The sequence below is a fragment of the Alligator sinensis genome, unplaced genomic scaffold (genome assembly GCF_000455745.1).
Source record: "Alligator sinensis unplaced genomic scaffold, ASM45574v1 scaffold28_1, whole genome shotgun sequence".
Lineage (NCBI taxonomy): Eukaryota > Metazoa > Chordata > Crocodylia > Alligatoridae > Alligator > Alligator sinensis.
Window position 1 is genome coordinate 1,868,618 of NW_005842133.1, and position 12,606 is coordinate 1,881,223.

At 46.2% G+C, this 12,606-nt stretch overlaps 1 protein-coding gene across 8 annotated transcripts in view; it reads left to right on the plus strand.

Moving 5' to 3' along the window:
• The window catches only part of ACADSB (acyl-CoA dehydrogenase short/branched chain), a 46,577-nt gene that overhangs the window by 4,128 nt on the left and 29,843 nt on the right, over nucleotides 1-12,606 (plus strand). For 4 of the 8 annotated variants that reach the window (XR_003094400.1, XM_025205893.1, XM_025205892.1 and 1 more), the window contains one exon: nucleotides 8,065-8,795. The exons of 2 other annotated variants lie outside the window; for them this stretch is intronic. Coding sequence is in view for 5 of the 6 variants with exons in the window: in XM_025205893.1 (XP_025061678.1) it covers nucleotides 8,586-8,795 (210 nt within the window). In the remaining variant the exon portion in view is untranslated. Of the gene's footprint in view, nucleotides 1-6,322; nucleotides 6,385-8,064; nucleotides 8,796-9,059; nucleotides 9,098-12,606 lie in introns of those variants that run through there. 2 more of the 8 variants (XM_025205894.1, XM_025205895.1) reach the window with 2 other exon arrangements.

Genomic DNA, 12,606 nt, shown 5'->3' on the forward strand with positions numbered 1-12,606 from the left:
CCTGGCTGGGGAAAGCCCAGACCTGTCATGTTTTTGACAGGCCTGAGGCTTGCTGGTTGCAGTGGAGTTGTGAGGCTTCAGGTGAGCTCAACGTAGCTGCCTGGGATGCCAGCTTTTGGTTTGAAAAACCCTTTGTCAGGCTGAGGAAGCACCTGCAATTGGTGTGTGTACTGTTCCTAGATGGAAGGAATAGTAAAGAAGCCGGGGGCTGGCATGCAATGCAGGCAAGAAAGCCAGTCAGTGAAAATGGAAATAGAGGCATCAGGGGGGTGAGGGATAGGCTGGGTGGGGGTGGGGAAGTTACCATCCCTGCTGTTTTCATTCAGATCAGGCAAGAAATGACAAAGTTATAGGCAGTTTCATGATTCCTCATTATAGCCTACGGGCAAAATGTCAAAACGTGTCGAAACAGCAAAACAGTTTTAACAAAACGAAATGGAACAGTGCTTCGGAATGAAACGTCAAAACGAAACACTGTCCTTTTGAAACGGCGAAACGGAAGTCAAAATGAAACGGTGCTGTTTTGCACAGCCCTACTAAAAGTCAAACACCTACTATAACGTATTTTAATTTTATTACCAAAAGTATTTTTGTCGTGAATTGTGTCTGCATACTGCATGTAGAGGTGATTGCATAATAACTCAAAAATAAAGTCTTATTCTTGTATATTGTGTGAGGGATGTGGTTTGGGGTAGGTGTGTGTGTGTATGGTCTGGTGTGGGGGAGGTTTGTGAGGGGGTGTGGCTTTGTGGTGGGGGGCAATAGGATATGTTGGAGGGGTGTATATGTGAGGGGGTTGTGCGGGATGGTGTGGGTATGCAGCATTTGTGGGGTGTCAGGGAGGCTGGGAGAGTGTGGGGACCCCCCATACACTCCCTCTTGCCCTCCATGGCACACAGCTGAACCCCCCGTACACTCCCTCTTGCCCTCCATGGCACACAGCCCCTGCCGCTGGCAGCAGCTGGTAGCAGGTGCTTGGGGTGCTCATGCCCCATGCAGGCACTGCCATCTGGCAACACATGGCTCCAGCCAATACTGGTGGTGGCAAGGAGCACAGCCAGGCCAGCCTACCTTTATTGCGCAGGGCTCTGCACGGCACACGTGCAGCTCTTGACACTCATACACCACCAAGGGAAGCCCTGTGCAGTGTAGCCAGCTGCCTTCCCAACCCCCTGCTGTGCCCGGGAATGTACCCAGGAAGCAGGGGCCGGGGCTCCTCTTTACGTCCAGAGGAGTCCCGGGACTTGCACAGCAGGAAGCAGGGAAAGCAGTCAGCTCAGTCATGTGGGCCTCCTCTTGGTAGCGCACAAGTAGCAAGAGATGCACATGTGCCACATGGAGCCCCATGCGATAGCGGTGGGCCGACCTGGCTGCGCTTCTTGCCACCACTTGCAGTGGTGGTTGGAGCCATGTGCCACCAGGCAGTAGCACCTACACGTGGCACGAGCACCCTGAGCACCCACCGTCTGCTGCTGCTGCTACCAGCAGAGGGCGCTGTGTGCCATGGGGAAGAGCATGTGGGGGATCCTCACATCTATACCCTGCCCACCTGAGCTGCATGCTCTTGCTGCACCCCTGAGCAGGGGCTCCATGTTCCTGCCAGCCCCACACGCCCCACTCCCCCCCAGATATAGCTCTTCTCCCCACTTCATCCCCACCGCTTTCTTACCTGGTGCCTGAAGCAAGCAGGACACCAGGGAGCCGAAAAGGTCCCCTGGCAGAGGCTGCATGCTGACTGGGCTGGACCCTTCCTCCCATGAGGGTGAACACAAGGCACACGGGCTGGGTGGGGTAGTTGGTTGGTGGGTGCCCATGAGCTGGATGAAATTGCCTGGTGGGTCGGATTTTGCCCACCCTGCTTGACAGGGATAGCCAACACATGGTTTTTCCCTTAGTTCTCATGGGAGACTTTACCATGACATCTGCTGAGAGGGAAACATCACAGTGCACAAACAATCCAACAAATTATTGGAATGTGTTGGGGATAGCTTGGTACAGGTGGTGGATAGGTCAACTAGTGGGGAAGCTCTTCTCAGCTTGCTGTTCACCATTAGGGAGGAATTAGTTGAGAATGTGAAAGGAGAAGGTAATTTGTGTGATGGTGACCACAAAATGATAAGAATCCAAGATTGTAAGGGAACGGAGGAAAACAGCAGAATAAAGAATTTCACCAAAAAAAAAGTGGATTTAAAAAAACCCAGGGAGATGGGCAGGATCTAGAGGTGCACCGATACATCAGTCTGATATCAGATCCGTACCGATGTAAAGAAAATTGACTGCATTGGAAATTGGCCTGATATCACCGATAATTTGGGCGATAAATTGCCTGTGTATGTGCAGCTGCAGCGTAAGCAGAGAGGAGCACAGCCCGGCAACTTGAAGAGCAGTGTCCAGCTGGTAAATCTGTTGTGGTGGAAGGTTGCGTGGGGGGCATATTAAAGCCCCCTGCAGTGAGGGAGGGAGGGTGTGGGGCAGGGGCTGGGGCAAGCGCTGTCCAGTTGGGGCAGGGCACAGGACAGATCCGCAGCTTGTTTGAGGGGTGGGTCCCACTGCTGCGTGCTCTTTGTCTGGGAGCCGCTCATACGGCACTCACCAGCTTGTCCAGCGGCTCCCACCGCTTGTCCGGGAGGGCATGGGGGAAGGCATGTGCCCCCAGATCAGGGCAGGGTGGGCGGGGCCAGGGCTGCGCTTGGGGTGGGTAGCAGCGCTTAGAGTGGAGCTACAGAGGGTGAGGGCTGCAGCCACCCCAAAATTCACCATAGCCCCCCAATAGCCCCACTCCCAGTGCTGCCACCACCTGCCTCAAGCACAGCCTCGCGCAGCCCTGACCTCACTGTCCCTGCCCTGCCCTGCGCAGATTCAGGGGCAAGTTTGAGTGGGGAAAGGAGTTCAAGATTGCTGGCTCTACTTGAAGTAAGTTGTATTAAGGGTGCAGGAGCAATCTATCCCAGTAGAGGTTCACCAATATATCAGTCTGGTATTGGATCGGCACCAATAAAAAAAAAATTGAATGCATCGGAAATTGGCCTGATGTGACTGATAATTTGGCTGATAAATGCCTGTGCATGTATGCCATTGCACGGCCCATAGGCAGCGAGAAGCACAGCCCAGCAGGTTGGAGAGCTGCATGCAGCTGGTAAGTCCGTTGTGGTGGTTGGGGAGGGAGGAGGGAAGGGGTGTGGTGGTGCAGAGCAATGCCCCTGTGTTGAGGGAGGGAGTGGGGGTGGGGCAGGGGCAGGGCCTCTGTTCCATGTGCGTCCTGCCCCAGCTGGGCAGCCCTTGCCCCAGCCCCACTCCCTCCGTCACCGCAGGAACCTTGATCTGCACCCCACCGTGCCCTTTCCCTCTCCCTTCCCCATCTACCACAACAGACTTAACAGCTGGACACAGCTGTATTGAAAATCAGATCGGTATCAGCTGATATACCTCCTTAAAAATCGGCTATCGGTATCAGCCCCCAAAATCTCTATCAGTGCACCCCTATATCTCAGTGCAACAGAAGAATGGGAAGTGCAGCAAGAAACCAATCTGACTAGACACTGATCTCAATGAGTTGAAACTTAAAAAGGAATCCTACAAAAAGTGGAAATTTGGTCACAGTACTAGCGAAGATTATAAGATTATTGCTTGGGCATTCAGGGAGAAAATTGGGAATGTATAATTTTTGATGCAACTGGCAATAAAAGATACTAAGAAGTATGTCAGAAGCAAGAGAAAGGCCAAGGGAAGTATAGGCCCCTTACAGAAGGCAATTTACTTACAGATGAGGTAGAGAAGTCTGAAGTATTTAATCCTTTTTTTTTTTTTACATCAATCTTCACAAATAAGGTTAGTTGCCAAGTCATGAGTGCAGTTGGCAGTGGAGAGAAAGAAGACAAATAGCTTAGAGTAATGGAAAAACAAGTTAGGGAGTACCTAGAAAAGCTAGAAGTTTCCAAGTCAGCATGGCCGATCTCAAAGCCATTCACAGTCCTCTTTGAGAAATTGTGGAAGTTGGGTGAGGTCCCAGATGAAAGGAAAAGAGCAAACATAGTGCCCATCTTTAAGAAAAGGAATGTGGGGAATTACAGACCAGTCAGTCTGACCTCAGTACCTGGAAAGATTGTAGAGCAGGTCCTCAAAGCATTGATTTTGAAATACCTGGGGGAAGTTGATGAGGAACAATCACTATGGATTTAAGAGAACTCATGCCTGACCAACTAGGTTTCCTTTTATGATAAGATAACAGGTTTTGCAGATTGTGAGAGAGTAGTGAAGGTACTCTGATTTAGCAAGGCTTTTAACATTGGTTCCCATGACATTCTGTTTACTAAGCTTAGGAAAACAGACTAGATAAAAGTTTTGGATCATTGCTCAGCAGATACTCCCCAATGGTTTAATGTCTTGTTAGGAAGAGAGATCAAGTGGAGCTCCCCAGCTGTCTGTCCTGGGTTTGGTATTGTTTAACACTTTCACTAATGAGTTAGATAACAGAACTAAGTACACACTTAACAAATGTGCAGATGACACCAAGCTGGATATAGTTGCAGACACTAAAATATAGGGCTAGGATCCTAAATGACCTGGATAAACTGGAAAAAAGGTCTGAAATCAATCAAATTAAACAAAAAGGATAAGTACCAGTTTCTGCACTTGGAGAGGAATGACTGCATGTGCAAATATAGACTGGGGAGTGACTGGCTAGGCTGAAGTACAGCAGAGAAGATCTGAGGGTTACAGTAGATCATAAGCTGAATATGAGCCAACAGTGTTTTCTTTGTGCAAAAAAAAAAAAAAAGAGCAACACCACACTGGATTGCATGATGATCAGGAGTGTCACTTGAGTGTTACTCAAGGGAAGTGATACTTCTGCTCTATTCAGCACTGGTGAGGCCTCACCTCGAGTACCCTGTACAGTTTTGGGCCCCACGTTTTCAGACATTGATTGGAAAGGGTCCAGCAGAGAGTGGCAGAGCCGCAGCAACCACCTGCACCCCACCTCCACCCCCAACCCACTTGCCTTATAGCCTCTGCCACCACTGTCACCACAACACCCTGGCTGCCCCCAGTCTCTGGCCCCCTCTCTTCTCCCTTACTGTCAGGCATAGGTTCAGCTTCATTTCCTCCCAGGGTATGGAGTACATGGAAGTTCTAGCCCCTGCTTGGCCAGTGAGCAGCAGCACAGCTCCAGGCAGGAGTCTGAATGATAGCATGGATAAAGAAGTAAGACTTGGGTTGATAAAATCAGGCCATGGAAACTGCTGCCAGTTCTCTAAAGCTGAGATGTGGGTTTTCTGGAAAATTTTAAATCGGAAAATTTTCCAATGCCCTAAAGAGCGTGTGATCTGATCTAGCATGTTTATTTGATGTATATTTAGTAAACAAAACTAAAAAAAGTACCCTCATGTTAATTTTATGTTCCAATAGCCACAAGTATTGGAACTGAAATATTTGATTAGGAAAAAAATTAAATACAGCACACTTAATGTGGTTTAAATGTTAAATTCAAACACTTTCAAAGGTTTTTGTGGAAAGAAATTATTTTTATTGGAATACTTGTGAAAATGTAAAGACAATGCACAATAGCATGTAATTCCCTTACATTGTTTGTTTAAGTGTAAGAGGAAAAAACGAAGGTACTGAAAACAGTTGACTAATTTTAGCACACCCAAAGCGCTGAGCATGATATGCTGTGGGTGTCCACTCATCTACTTCAACAGAGCTTAACTCTTCCACTGAGGTTATTGCGGCACCTCTAGTTGCACTGTCACTATCTGTAGAATCACTTGCACTTCATTGTTACTAATGAATTTTATGAAACTATGAATTTTTCAAAATGGAAAATTTCTCATGTAAAAATAAAGCACTGGAAAATTTTCCATTTTGGAAAATTTTCCGCCCCACATTTCTGCTCTGAAGTGATCTGGTAAAATCACTGCTTACTATATGTGTAAAGTTCTATAATAATTGCCTTCCTTCTAAGATGGAAGTATGAGGATAGAGTTATGCCCAGCACAGAAATATTACCAGCAGTCAGTAGAAAAAGATGAGACCATAACCCCACCTACCCCTGCTCCATGATTCAATTTGTTTAGTTCCAGATTTTCCTTGGTTGGAATCAAAATGCAGGGGAGGTGAGGTTGCTTTGGGAGAACCTGTAACTACATCTACATTATGACAGGTTGGATTTGATTCAAGTCAAATTGATTTAAATCATGATTCAAATTACGATTTAAATCACAGGTCAGGAAGCCTCAATTTAATAATTGTTTTCTGCAAAAAGTGCATTCTTGTTGTTTGATATTCTTTATTCATTTAACCTCTTAAAACTTTACACCTTTAGAGAAAGGTAAGGGCTTGACTGTGGCAACAAACCTTCAGAGAGACAAGAGGGCTGATGGGCAGGTAATCACTGCGTTCTGTTATCTCTCGTCTCCATATCCTGCTGTTAACAAGGATGTGCAAATTCACAATTTGAAAACTGAAACTAAGCATTGCAGAGATGCTTAATGCGATCTTATAGACTGATTCCCACTGGGTAGAGTGGTTTTCTTTAACCTTTACTAACGTATAGAGGAGCCTCTGGGAACCTCATAAGACTGGGTCCCTAATATAGTCCATGGCCTGTTGTGACCCATTTATAAAACTTTTCTAAAAAGGTTACATGAATATATCATCTCAAATAGTATAATTATAAGTGCTAATCCCTACTCTATGATGATATCTTTGACCTTCAGCACCCTAAATTAAAACTATATTTATATAGGTTAATTTTTTTAAAGCATCTTTAAAAAAAATACAATTATCTAAAAAAATCTGATTTAAATTTTAAAAAGCAGATTTTTTTAAAATCAATGATTTTTATCCACCCTGAATTATGAGCACTTAACTGAAATAGGAATACCAGTATATTATAGCAGCAAAGTGCCTCTAATGTAGATACATCTTTACTAGCAAAGCTGAATTGTGTACTGGTTTAGTAGTACATTCTTCATAAGTAAACAAGGGATTGGTCCGTGGTCTCGTCTACACAAGAAAGTTTTAACGATGAAACCTGTACTATGTTGGCATAATGGCTTTGCTCATGGCTTTTGAGCTGTAGTACCCAGGGTCAGTGTATCTTAGGAAATACTTCTCTTCCTGCTAACTCACCTTTGATACCTAAGCCTTAGCAGATTAGGCTGCTGCTAAGAAACTTTCAGGAGAGCCACATGCTGTAGCCTCTGCTTACCAGGGCATGTCCAGATGTGCGGATACACGCAGGCATTCACCGTGCTACTAATTTGCAGCATGGCAGGTGTTTTGACACTGAGAAATCCTGGTGTCAAAAAAACCCATGCCTGAAAAAAAGCAGGGTGGTCCATGCAGCAGCAGCATGCATTGCCTGAAACGAGCCTGGCTAGCTGGAGCCACATTCCAACTCCCAGCCAGGCTCTGCATGCCGGTTCGCCGCTGCTGGAGCCCTGGGAGGACTCCAGGTAAGCCTTCTGGGGCTAGCCAAGGTGCTGGCCCCAGCCTCCCCTACCCCACCTGGGGCAACTTGCCTTGTGCCACAGCATGCGTGCGCATAGGCATGCCCCAGGGATAAGTAGCAGCATCACAACTATGTGCCATTGCTATTTGTCCCTGGGGAAACACACCTGTGCACTAGTCTGGACGCGCCTATGTAGGAAATATGCTGGACATCATCAGCCTCTGAGGAAAAAGGTAGCGCAATTTCAGCTGCAGAACTGTGGCTGGAATAAAAATGTCTATTTAGACCCTGCAAAGGAAATGCAAAAGCTTGGCGTACAGCTGAGGTGAAGGTCAGTGTTGGAGGAAAGAGAAGGCACTGTGACAGCCCTAAGGTGGAGAAAATGTGGGTCTGTCCCTTCCTCCTCCTCTGGAGAGGAGAGTGGAGAGCAGAGCATTTTGGGACCCTGAAACTGCATGGTGCTACGTGTAACTGTACAGCTATTACATGTGGCACTGCAAAACACAGTGTTACAGAGAAGTTCCTGTTTCATACAGGAACTTATTTTTTAGCACTTGCACCATTTCTGTGATGGCATGTTTGTACATCTCTCTTTTCTTTCTTTTTTTTAGCACTACAAGGGCATATATAATGCTGTGAATGTTACATCCCTCCCCAGCAGTGACCTTAAGCAGTTGCTTTCTCTAGACCTTTGGCCCTGTCCTGAGCAGTGTATCAGCCAAAACTACCACTGCCTCTCTGAATTTAAAATGCTTACTGTACTATCCCTACACTTACTACACACATGCCTGACAGACTATCCTGATTCTTTAAAGCTACATACTTTGAAAAGTGCCTCCATATACCTACCTGTCCTGAATTAAGTCACATCCATTTCATATTTTTATGAGCATTTTTGAGAAGACTTTAGTGAATCTTCCCACTTATCTTTCCCTGTTCATTCTACTTGTTAATCTAACACCATTGTTTGTCAGTGGCTTTGGCTGAGTTATCTTCATGAGGTGCTCTCGCCACACTCACTGCAAGACTGACTTTGAACAGGAAGAGAAAGCAACTGATAAGGGAAGGATGTGCTTCTGCAACATTTTGAGTCTGAAGCCCACATAACAAGGGACAAGCATTCACTGGAAAAATGGAAGAACAAAGGAAGGAACAAGAAATGCACCAAGATAGGCGGTTCCTAGACAGCAAATGCAGATGCTACAAAGTCTTATGGCTCAGAACTTCTCCAGATTTACACCTCAGCACCCATTTCACAGTTTGCATGATTCTGTCTGGGGGAATGGAAGAAGTGCACACCTTTACCAAGATGCCAGCCTATCCTTTCTACTTAATCTCTGTGGTAAATAAGGAGAATTGTTACCAGACTATATAAACTGACCTGTAATGTGTGCAGCAGGAGTAGCTACCATCTTGCATGACAGTTTTATGTGGTTTTTAGTTCTTTTTAGAGGTATTTTTTTATTGATCAATAAAGATTTATTTTGTCAATATCGTTATTTATTCACTTTGTTATAGGGGTACACTGATAAAGATTTTCTTGGCCGATAACGATAGCCGATTACCAGCTATATTGGCCAATACCGATCGAAGAACCAATTTCCAGGAATGCAGCTGGGCAATATGGAGAGCAGCTCCCTGCAGGTAAGTCTGAAGAGAGGAGGGGGCATGGTGGGGGCAAATCAAGGACCCCACAGTGAGGGACGGAGTGGGGCTGGGGGTGCTGCTCAGCCAGCATAGTGAATGGGACCCAGGGCCAGGGCGGGGAGTGGGATGAAGCCGTAGGTGGCTCATCCAGGGGATCAGCATCCAAACGCTTAAAAATGGCAGCAGGGGCGCATGAACTAAAGCTCGCTGAATGAGGTTTAATTGTAGAAATGAGTTGAATGAGTTCAGGTGCCGCCACTGCCATTTTTAAGCATGGGGTGCTTTTAACTGGAGTCAGCTGAAGGGTAAGGATGGATGCAGGCTACTTGCTGTGGGCTTGGGGCTCCAAGCCCCATTGCAGTTCTGACAATGAAATGCCTTTGCCCTGGGGGCCCTGTGCCAGCCACACGTCCCCTGCCTACCTGGCAGCAGGAGGCTTAACTTGCTGCCCCCGCTGGGGGTGCCCAGTTGGCATGAGACTCCTGAGGGAAAAGCAGGAAAGTGGAGAGCCCCAAGCCCACCGCATGTAGCCCACACCAGCCCAACACCCCATGGATAAGCCACTCACAGCTCCGTCCTGCTCCCTATTCTGGCCCTGAGTCCCATTCACCACCCTGGCTGGGCAGTGCCTTCTGCCCCACTGCCTCCCTCACCATTGAGGCCTTGTTCTGCACCTCTCCACACACACCCCCCTCCCCTCCACAGACTTAGCTGCAAGGGGCTGCTCTCCACGCTGCCTGGCTGCATTTCTGGCTACGTACATGTGTGCGGCTGTGCTCATGCATGTGGCATCCGGTGGTCCTGGCCAGAAGGCATATTGTATTTATTGGTGAACATTATCGGTTACACCAGCAAAAAAAAGCTGATAGCCAATAATGTTAATGTTCCTTTTATCGGTGCTGATCTGATATGCAGCCAATATATCAGTACACCCCTACTTTTTTGCAAAGCAGTTGTGGGACTCGCATAATTGTTCACTTTTCCCTCCCCCTCCCCCCCAAAAAGTTATGTAAATGTTATATAGCTTCATTTAAATTCAGGCACAAACTACTTCAGTTTATTCATGAAGCTGTGTGAATTAATGTAACATAACCTGACTGGCAACTTTCATAGTGGGATCTTAGGGCCTCCTCTCACCGTGCAGCATAACAAGGTGCTTTTTTTGAATATCATTTGAATATTGCCTGGCTTTTCAAACTGATAGTTAATTTTCTCCTCTCTACATCCTGCTGGTAATGTTTCCCCTTTCATTTTGCAAAACTAGTGTAAAACAATAATAACAATTGGAATATTTGGCTTAATGAGATCCAGCCTAGTTGTGAGGCATCTTCAGTCCCCATTCAGCCAAATGCGCATTTAGCAGTTATCCTGTGCTCGCTCAGAGCTGGGTCTTAAATCTTCCCAGGTGCTTTTTGCTATGCATGAAACTCCCATGAGCCAAGGCAGTAAAAGACTGCTTATGTCCCTAAAAGTTGCAGTTGGAAATGCTGTCTCATCCGTGTGAATGTACTCATATAGGGTAAATGCATCTGTATGCAACTTTTCAACAAGGCCTGCATTCCTAAAATTGCATTGGGTGTTTTTCCTGACCATCCTGCAGTACTGACTATGAAATACCTCTGATATCCCTACTTTTATGCAAGCTTAGGGGAAAAAAAACCCTCCTCTCTGTCTGTGTGCTCAAAAATCAGGGTGTCCATGCTGTCTGTAACTTTATTGGAAGTCCAGTGTGTTGAATGCCTCCTCTTCCTGCATGTTGCCCAGTCAAGTACATACATTTAATAACCTTAAATATTGGACATTGACTGTTCCCCACAGTAAGTTTTTCTATCAGTCTGAACTGATTTGCTGTCGGTCAGTGGGTAAGCAAGGGGTACAGCTTTCCAGGGCATAACTGTCATCTGATTTATTCCACTGTCAAAGCAGCTTTCCTTTCGGTGTCTTCACTAAAGAGTTTGGGTTACCTCAGTAAGTCATTTAATGGACCAAAGAGACTTATCAAAACTTGAAGCCAAATTCCCGCGATTCCTAGAGAAGAGTGCTGGGATACCACAAAGTAATATGCCAAGGGCTGGTGTGGAGCACTGGCATACCTACACACAAAACAGGACTCTTTTGCCAGTACAGTTTCCCTGTAAGGATGCGCTGCACTGGCTAAAAAGCATAGTCTAGGAAAATTGCAGCATTGGCAGTGGCATGCCAGCACAAATATTCTTGGTAAATCTTTCTAATGCAGCTGTGGATGTGCTATGCTGATAAAAGCACAGTTTGGAGAGTACAGATGCATTGTGCCCTAGGGGTTCTTCCAGCAGTTTTGTTGGTCTCTTTTATTGCATCTCTCCATATCTGACAAAAAATGCCAACAGAAATCTGTACCAAAGACCTAACCTTAGACCTTGGTGATTTTGATTCCTCCTCTTCAGGAGCTGGAAGAGCAAAGATGACTTTTTCCCCTGCATTGCCTGATCTGGGATTGAGGTCTTGAACCCTATATAATTTTTCGGGGGATGTTTGCCTTTGAGAAGCTTACTGTAGAGCAGCAAACCTACTTTCCCTCATTTTTTAGAGCCAGCGTAGTCCACTTTTTCTTGAGGGTCATGTTTGCTACAATCTTAATTTTGTAAAATGAAATTACGTAGGACCTTGTGTGGGTTGGGAGATTTAAGATCTAATATTTTTAAGAGGCTATCCTTACCTTTATTTTTTTTATTTCTTATTTTCATGTACATTTAATGGTTACATATAGCTTCAATAACAGTTAAAAAAAAAATTAAACATTAAATCTTACTCAAAAAGTAATCCTGTAGCCATTTTAATAGCTAGTGATGAATCCAGTTTTTAATAGGAGTTTTAATAAATAAACAAACAAATCTCTTATATTATGGGGAGTGCTGTATGGATTTTAGTAATTCCACCAGCGTTTGAAGCTGAAATCTGTTGCTGTCATAAATAGTTGGAAGAAGCTAACAGCTTAATTCTTTGAACACAAAGTACCAGATAATCTAACAAGTAGTATCATCTAGCCTCTAATTGTCCATTACCAATTACTTTATATCATTCAACCATGCTACCAAAATACCATATCTTAGGGGTTGACAACTGGGGGTATGCATACCCATAGGGGGACTTAAGAAGGCCGTAGGGGGTATGGGCAGGTAGGTGGGCAGAGACAGAGTGCGCCCTGGGGTGCAGTGGTGGTGTCTGCCCCAGTATGTTCCCATATGTTACTTCTTACCCGGCGAAGGGGGAGGAGAAAGGGGAGCGTGAGGGGTGCGCTGGGTGCCACTGGCCCCACACGGCACACTGCAGCACCTCCCTGCCCCCCACCTCAGCTCACTCTCTGTGCCTGCTTGCTCCCAAGAGCTGGACCAGGACAGCAAGGGCAGCGGTGTCCCTCTGGGCGCACGCACGCTGCCTGGATGGCTGGACAGGGGTGGGGGGTCTCACATGTGGCGCCTGCTGCCGCCACCACCACCATCACCCCACACCACCACTGCTGCCACATC